The following is a 9,291-nucleotide window of genomic DNA, read 5'->3' as shown; positions in this document are numbered from 1 at the left end:
ATGTTTAGTGCACAAAGTAGCACTTCATTGATTCATTACAATCATTACCTAAGGTAATGGGAAAATGAGCATTAAAAAAAGCTTCATATGACCACAGATGATCCTTAGTTAAAAGAACTGATTTGGACACTAAGCCTGATATGTTGATGCAGATGCAATAAGTTCTCCAGATAAAAAAAAAAAACCCAAACCAAACAGTACCTTAATCTCCTTAAGTTCTCTCAGAGATCTACGCAACTCATCAACAGAATTAAGGATTTCTTTGTACTTTAGAATGGCTTTTTCAACATACTTCTTTCCTTCTTCAATACCTACAAAGGTAAAACAGCAAGAAAGTAGAACAGAATGCCTCAAACAAATGTGTAACAATCAATGTACTTTTTAACCCCAATATACTACAATAATTAGATTTTTCTATGTTTTGTTTTGCCTAAGGAGTTCTGTGATTTGCAGCAGTCTGATTTGCTACCTCTTACTAGCTTACTTGAGATGGGCAACTTCTGCTAGGCTTCTCCTTGAACAAAGTTACTTCTATCTGGTTACTGATACTGATTTAAAAGATGCTGACATCAAAGTGTTTCCTAAACTTACTATACAGCTAGGAGGCACTTAGATCCCTGTTATAAGACACACAAAACAAAGACAGGATGGAGAAGCTTTTTCCCATGTAATGACTTAAAAAACACGAAGCAGCTTCTTTCTCCCAGTGTTCTTAGTCAGCTGGTATCAAGAGTCCATTCTGTCATCTCCTCTCCTACAGAAAGGAATGTTTAAAATATTGAGAAGGGTTTTTTAAAAAAAAAGAGAGAGAAGGGAAAAAAGAAGCTATCTGTGCTCTCTAAACTCTCTAAACAGTCTTTTCAACACTAAATTAGTGAATTTAAAAGCATTTTGTCACTCTTGACATTTTTTGAGATTTATTATTTGAATTGATAGACTACACAGTATCCTTACACATTTGGATGGTCACCTTATCTTTGGGTAAATAGCTTTAACAAGTTCAGAAACAATATGAGTGGGAGAAAAAAGCAAAACCTGAAGTTCGTTGACCTTCATGCTTTTTAGTCAACAATGTTCCAAATCAATCCAATCACAAATACAGTATTTACATAAAAATTTACATTTTTTCTAATAATATGTTTAAGAAAGTTGGCAATCAAATACCACTAGTTATTCGGTGTTAATGTAAAAAAAAAAATAAAAAAAATCACTCGGCACTGAGGTATATCATTTGTAACATATTTTGACTTCAAAGGCTTGTCTATTAGGAGATAACATAAGCCACAAAGTTGTAGTTCCAGCTCATAAATATTACAATGACATTCACACTTTGATTTCAAGGTGAAGTCAGGCTGTATACAGAAAACCAAGTAACTACCAGATCGTTGAGTACTTTCACATTTTTATTTCTTAAATATTTGGTTCTGAACTTCTTCACCTCTTCCATTTAATACTTTAAAACAACGTTTGTTTTTTAAACTTCATGGGATTTTCTTCTTAAATGAACAGATCTGGGAATTTTCTTCCTCCTAAGTTACTGTATTTTTTTTCCCCACAGTACGTTACCAGAGGCGTCCTCACCATATAACCATTTAGCAAGGTCTATAATCTGCTGAATTTTTTCTTCTTGTTGAGGCACTGTAGGCTCAATAAACTTATTGAATTGCTTGTAAAGACTGTCTATTGCTTCTCTTGTTTTGCATTCTGCAGAATACTTTCCAACTCTAATGACGGTTGCACTCACATCTTCAAACCACAATTGACACTGAGGGATAAAAACACTGCATTGTAATGAATTAGCAGCAGCAGTTCAAGCTTTTGTAGAATAGACTGGACTATTCTTAGATTTTCCATAATCACTGGCATACAGTATGTCTTAAATTTTCCAATTTTAATTTAACCTGAAAAACATTTATTCATTACTAATGCTGCTTTAAATATTGATATCCATTAAATTGTCTGAAACGCTAAATACATGCTCATTTTACAAGCATGGTGAGGTTATTAGTTAATGGTTATGCAAACTTGTATTTTATTTCTCAGTTCTTTCCACCTTGTATATCAACTGACTAATTTCACAAACTTCATTTCATGGCCACAGTTACACCTCTGCAAAGGCAGGAAGGTTGTTAGATTTAGTCTGCTAGCAAGCAGGGGTTTTGGTCTCATCAACCATTAAAGTGGGTAAGAATTTTCTACTGACAAAAATGGGCTTTAGAACATACCCTTGATAAACACCTTTGATTAACAATACTCAGAAGAGGATAGAATCTGGTCACTCAGAATTATCTGTACTGTGTCATTACAGCAAGCAGCTAATAATCACCATTTGAAATTGCCATTAAAGTCAATAGTTAAGACTGTGCCTATCCACTGAAAGAAAACTGTTGAGTAGAAGGTGATACTTTTATACTGAGTAAACAAAACAATCTTAGATTTTAGCTGTAAGAGATAATTTATTTCTCTCAAAGTGAAGGGGGTAGTTTAGAAATGTAAATGTACAAAAAATGGTAACAAATTGCTTTGCTAACAATATATGAAATGACACATTGATCAGGTTACTGGACACTGAAGACACCTTTTCAAATAAAACGTTAGTATTGTGATCCATCATTAAGGGAATGTATTTGTCACATATTTAGATCACTTTGGAGATATGAACAGTGTTACTTCTAAAAAAAAACAAAGGTGACAGGAGTGTGCTTGCCTCACAGCAGATGCGCCAACATAATATGGCAAGAGGGAAAATACTGTTAAAAATTTTTTCTTTTAAAAAAGGCAATGCATGAGGCAGTCTTCAGAAACATTAAAATAAGGTTACAGAAGTCTCCCAAAAAGACTTAGACTGCAGTTCAGAAAAAAAAAAAAAGCATATACTTTTAAGTCTATTAAAAATATGCATATACAGTTAAGTCTATTAAAAAAAACATGCACTGCTTTTAAGAAACTGAATATTTTGCATTTCAATTCCAGAATTACATACCACACAGCTAGTTCTTCCTAAGAACTAACAAAATGGGTATTGTGATAACCTGGCTCTTGTGGTTTGACAGCTATCAAAGAGGGCCTTGTGGCACTTTCTGTGTTGCCTCAGAATATACTTAGAGAAAATGAGCTCATAAGTATGATCATAGATATGCTGAATCACTATGAAAGTCATGGGGAGGTGGAGACCCAAGCTGTATGCATACTAGTGTAAGAATATGGTCATGTTGCATTGTTTTTTCCCCCTTTCTCCACAAAGTTACAAAGAAAAGAATAGAAGAAAATATGGATTTTTACCAATCTACCACCTTTGGAAGCCACAGATTTTGCCTGAAGTAGTTATATGCACTTCTATCTATCCCAGTCCTGGATCATTATTACAGACACAGCAGAGATCTCAGGATTACTAGTACCTCTTCCATCATCTGTTGCAGATGCTCCACGAGATCCAGATTTTGCTTGTAATCCTCCACAACTCTGCTAAAGTCATTCAGCTGTTTTTGTAAGTCACTGGTTGACCCCAAGAGTACTCTAACTTTAGCATTAGCTTCATTTGCTGCAGAGCCAATGACCTTCTTCTCTAAATTATCCATCTTCTTTTTAAGAATCTGTTTAAAATATGTAACAATGTTAAATACTGCGAGACAAATGTTTCTATTTTTAAAAATAAAAAGTAAAAAGCATGGGAAAAAACCACACAAGCCTACTTCTTGGCCTGTATTTTAACAAGTTGTTTTTTCAAAAATCAAAGGAAATTAGAGGGCATCTACAATGCTGATTAAAATCAATGTAAGTTATATTCATTAAAGGTGGAATTGAGTTGCATTTTTCAGCTTAAAAATAAACAAATATCTGTGGTGAAAAAACATGGGATCTTGAACAAAGTAACTTTCATTGAATCTGGAAAGGAAAAAATACTACTAAGCCTTTGGAGTCTTTGACCAAATACAATAGCATAATCCCAAAGACCAAGGGGAACAAGTATTCATACTAGTGCTTTGTGATGTCTGGTATAAACATGACCTGTAAGTTTTAGGATAAGATGGTATACAGATTTTTATATATTTTATATACATACATTTATATATTTTATATCCTGGGAACACTGGTCTTGCCAGTTGGTCAAGACTTTGTTGTGCTAGCTGTTTTACAAAAGATACAAAAAGATAGATCCTTGATTTTTGTTCGGAAAGGAAGAGATTAGTTTAAAATAGGAAAATATTTCATGAACTGTCCACATATACACTTGTCAGAATATACATTGGTAGGAAAAGTGTTGCCAGCAGGTCAAAGGATGCAATTATTCCTTTCTATGTAGCACTAGTGAGGCTACATCTGGAGCCCTGTGTCCACTTTGGACTCCGCAGTACAAGAAATACCTAGACATACTGGAGTAAATCTGGCAAGGGGTGATAAGATGACTGATTGACTGAGCATGTGTCATACAAGGACAAAGAGACCTGGGATATTTTAGCCTGGAGAAGAGAAAGCTCAAGGTGGATCTTAATGTGTATAAAAACATGGTGGGAGGGAGTAAAGAAAACAGACCCAGACTCATCTCAGTGGTGTCTAGTGAAAAGACAGGAGGTAATGGACCCAAACTGAAATACAGGAAATTCTAATTCAAGCAAGAGAAGTCCCCCACTTTTCTTAGTGAGAGTGGAACAGCTTGCCCACAGAGGTTGTGGAGTCTTCATCCCTGGAGATATTCAAAACCCAACTGGACGTAACATAGGGCAGCCTTTTGTAGCTGACCCTGCTCTAAGGAAGGAATTTTGACTAGATGGTCTCCAGAGGTCCCTTCCAACCTCAATGATTCTGTGATTTGAATTTGCATTTGTAGATGAAATTGCCAAGAAATAAAAAAAAAAAAAAAAAAAAAAAAAAAAAAAAAAAGAAAAAGTTTTAGAAGGAATAATCAATGACAACAAAATAAATAGCAAAAAAGAGAAGCTACTGAAAATTTCAAGTAAAAAAAGTGTGAAGGAAGAGGCTAGCAGGGCAAATGAAACAAAAAGTGCCCGTTCTGGCAACTAAGAAGGTCAATGGAAACTTTGGTAAATGCAAAGAATAGGTGAGGCTAGCAGGGTTCTAAGGTGCAAATGAGCATGATCAACTCCAGGCAATGAATGCAGAAAAAGGTTCTGAAGACTTACATGATGAAATGAGAAAGACAAGAAATTAGCTGGATGCAAGAGGGAATATGTGCACATTTATTGTTAATTTTGATGGGGTATTTTTTTTATTTCGCTTTTTTTTTTTAAAGAACAGAGAAGACTAGGTCACAAGTATTGAGAAGGAATAAGGAGGCAAGAAGAACAAAAGATTAAATAAAAATAATGTAGGATAAAGAGTGAACACAGAGAAGTCAGGAACTGAGATAAAATCATTTCACTGAAGGAAATGGAAGAATAAAAGGAACAGAACAATGAAAAATGTCTCAGTCACTGACTGAGACAGGGGAAGGATGTAAAGCTGGGTAACAGGAAAGCTCACAAAACATTTTACATCTCCTGATCTGCTTGGCAGAGACCACAGCAATTCAACCAGTGAAGCCTTCATCAATATTAAAATTTCTAATATTACCTGTATTTTTTCTGCATACGTATCAACTTGCTGAATCTGTACTTTAAGTACTTTCAGATTTCGAGCTTTTTCAGTTTTCTTCGTATAGTTAAACTTCAAATTGTTGAATTTCTTTTTGAGATCCTTAAATGATTCTCTGAGCTGAAACAGAGTAAGCATATTTGTTAGTAAAAAAGAAACCTGCACACTTCAGTATAGGTTTTTTCAATAGCTGTTTAACAGACCACAATCTGAACACTGAAAATTTAATACAGAAATGAATAATACTATGCTCCATCTCATAAAGCATCCTTATTTCCTCAGAATTTCTTTCCACTAGTAGAAACTCATAATCTTACTAAATCAACATTTTTGCATTCTGAATGCTGAGTATCATTTCCAGAATGGCTGGGGGAAAAGAAAAGTTCGGGTCACAGGGACAAGATCCTTGCCCAGACAATCCATGAACAAATCCTGTCCAGGAGCTTTCACTGATTTTAACTAGATGCAGATGTCCTTTACATACTCTCGTTCATTTGTGGAAATGGTATCCATGTAAATGTATACCTGCGCTTAGTTTCCAGGGCTTGGGCAAGTAGATTTGTATTTATTCATAGTACTTTTCTCCTACAAGACAAAGTTTAGTTTATGTTAGGCTGGGGGGTTTTGTTGGATTTTTTTCCCCCCTCCTTTTTCAGAAGCCCTGCTTCTGAAAGGAAGTTACACAGGGACTTCATTTTATACACTGTGCTAGTCCAAATGTCTTAGTAAAATTATTGAAAGCATACTAAGATGAATCCAACTCTTTGCAGGACCAAGATGTAGACTATATGAGCATTTGCCTTTCAAATAACTATTCTAAGGTAGCAGAGGGATTCTGCCTAACAGATACCCAAAGAAAGCCTTGCCTAACTGCAGCTATATAGATTTGGTACCACATGAGAGTATTATTACCAGTTAGCACTGACTTGGTGCAGCAAGCTCAACATTAGGCAAAAAGATTATTGTAATAATATAAATGAAGATGAACTAGTAGCTCTGATTATGAAGCATCTGTGCCTTTCCAGAATTTTCAGATGGACTTATATCAGCTGAGATAACTACTATTAAATTTAGTTACATTAAATTTCCTGTAAAACTCTCTTGTTACTTAGGCAGAATGTAGCTACATTTTCTTTAATCTACAAAATTATAGGAATAACACTGATAAAGCTCTAAGAAGCTACACTTTCATGCACACACATATGGATCAGATGCATTGTCAATTTACTGGAGTTTGATACACATCAAAACGAAGAGTCATATATGATCAACAGAATTTAAAAAACAGTGTTCATTTGCACTGGGAACTAGTTATAATATAGAGTAGTTATATTCTTTATCATTTTTTTTCCAATGCCAATTACCTGTTTGCTTCTTAGAAGTGTGCCCTTAATAAACCATGTTATCCTTAGCATTAGCAATGTTATATAAATAAGCATATCAGACATACTCAGCTAAATTATCTTTAAAGGACTGTGAATTTTTTAAGTATAAATTTGTTTTTCAATATTTTTTCTCTGAAAACTATGTAATCTTCAATTTTATTTACAACTGCAATAAATCCTTTTAGGTATCTGAACTAGTGTGGCCAGCAGGACTAAAAAAGGGATTGTCCCCCTGTACACAACACTGGTGAGGCCGCACCTCAAATATTGTATTCAGTTTTGTGCCCCTCACTACAAGACAGACATTGAGGTGCTGGAGCATGTCCAAAGAAGGGCAAGGAAGCTGGTGAGGGATCTGGAGCCCAAGATTTATGAGTGGCTGAGGGAACTGGGGTGGTTCAGCCTGGAGAAAAGGAGGCAGAGGGAAGACTTTATCACCCTCTACAACTCCCTGAAAGGAGGTTGCAGTGAGGTGGGTGTTGGTCTCCTCCCTGGTAACGGGTGATAGGACAAGAGGAAATGGTCTCAAGTTGCACCAGGTTTAGATTGGACATTAGGAAAAATTTCTTCACAGAAAGGGTTGTCAGCATTGGAACAGGCTGCCCAGGGAAGTGATTGAGTCCTCATCCCTGGAGGTATGTAAAAGACATCTAGATGTGGTGCTTAGGGAAATGGTTTAGTGCTGGACTTGGCAGCGCTAGGTTAACATTTGGACTTGATGACCTTAAAGGTCTTTTCCAACCTAAATGATTTGATGGTTCTATGGTATTACAGTTACTTTTGAATGCCTTTAAGCAACAGATATGAGAATCAGACAAGTTAAAAAAACTGCTTAAAACATGCTTCTGGTACCCTATAAATGTATTATTTTAATTACATTGCAATTCAATTCCATGATCACATTTTCAAATTATTTATAATTAATTCATAAAATTTTAAATGGAAGAATATAGAAATGACTGAATTTTTTTTTTTTTACAATTTCACTTCCTTTGAGTTAACAATCTTTTGCTTTTAGGAGAATGTAGAATAAATTACATAAAATGATATTTGTCTAAATGAACTGATATAAAAGAAATGCAGCCATTCTAATGCTTTAGGTCCTCTTCCTCCAGACATGCAAATGAAAAGCACTTACTTGATTAGTGTTAACAAGATCAGGTCACACCCACAATTTGATATTTAGTTATCGTATTTGAGAATCTTTTTTTGTATTGAAGAGTCCTACAGACTTTGTCCTGCCCTTCTCTCCCTGCCCGCCAAAGAATCCAGGGAGCAATGAATGCTCATTTTGCAGCTACTGTTATTGGAACAGCTATCAGTCAATCATCATCATTATTATTATTATGACATACTAATGTTAATCCATCAAGGGATATATTTTTCATTTTAATTTCATCTAGTGGGATGTTGCCACATTATTTCAGCAGTGAATAGACAGATGGTGTTCACTCAGTGTAATGGAAAGGAAGGGAATTCTATCATCAGCACTGTGATCTCCAATTAGTTTAAGCTCTTTATCCCACCTAAGTCCACAGAATAATAAAATCTACCTAAAAGCCCTCTGCTAATAAAACCACTTCTGCAGAACAATATTTTGTATTCAGAACACAAGAGCCTTATTTACTGGTTTAATTTTCAGGAAAAGAATAGATGAGCAGGAGTTTATTTTAGTTTGTTTCACTGGCTTATGCACATATGTAGGCTAGTGACCATTTATAAGGCCAGAGGCTCTCCTCATAGCAGTATGTGAAATTAGATCGCCTTGTTTCAGATATGATGGCTCATGTGTCAAAGGTCTGCAGCTGCTGTCACTCTTCTCTTTTAGCCCCAGTGGAAAAACCAGATTCAGCTCAGACTTATACATCACCCTCTCTGAGTGCATGTACACAACTCCTGTTATCATCATCAATTGTACCAAGGATGACATATGGCTGCCAATTTTTAGAAACCTAAATGGATCTCAGTTTTCCACCATTTCTGCAAAATTAAATGAGAAATACTAAAGGAACTATACACCCTAAAATGTTTCAGTGACTTCAGCCCACAAGTTTAATGGAACTTTGCAACTTGTCCATTGTGTCATAGTCATTAATCAAGCAGCTGTTCCTAACTATAGTTGGCCTGTCATGGGTGGAGAATGACAGGGGAGAAGAGGGGTTTAGGTGCCAATTGTTCCTATTTATCACACAGCTACAAAATAAATGGAAAAAGCAAGTTATTAAGCTGCTTTAAACATGTTTTTGTTAACAGTACAGTTCCAGTAAAATGCTTTGATTCCTGCATGAGTGACTCTAGGAGATGCCTCAGCATT

General features: G+C 35.4%; 1 protein-coding gene across 1 annotated transcript in view; it reads right to left on the bottom strand.

The window, feature by feature from the left end:
- Positions 1-9,291, bottom strand: part of CCDC141 (coiled-coil domain containing 141) — a 101,402-nt gene that overhangs the window by 20,135 nt on the left and 71,976 nt on the right. The window contains exons 18-21 of the mRNA XM_035901443.1: positions 5,572-5,712; positions 3,399-3,593; positions 1,582-1,765; positions 202-311 (exon numbers count right to left, since the gene is read on the bottom strand). Coding sequence (XP_035757336.1) covers positions 202-311; positions 1,582-1,765; positions 3,399-3,593; positions 5,572-5,712 — 630 coding nt within the window. The remainder of the gene's footprint in view (positions 1-201; positions 312-1,581; positions 1,766-3,398; positions 3,594-5,571; positions 5,713-9,291) is intronic.

The sequence above is a fragment of the Egretta garzetta genome, unplaced genomic scaffold (genome assembly GCF_000687185.1).
Source record: "Egretta garzetta isolate BGI_Z169 unplaced genomic scaffold, ASM68718v1 scaffold539, whole genome shotgun sequence".
Lineage (NCBI taxonomy): Eukaryota > Metazoa > Chordata > Aves > Pelecaniformes > Ardeidae > Egretta > Egretta garzetta.
The sequence above is the reverse complement of the archived record's forward strand: the minus strand, read 5'-3'. Positions and strand labels throughout refer to the sequence as shown.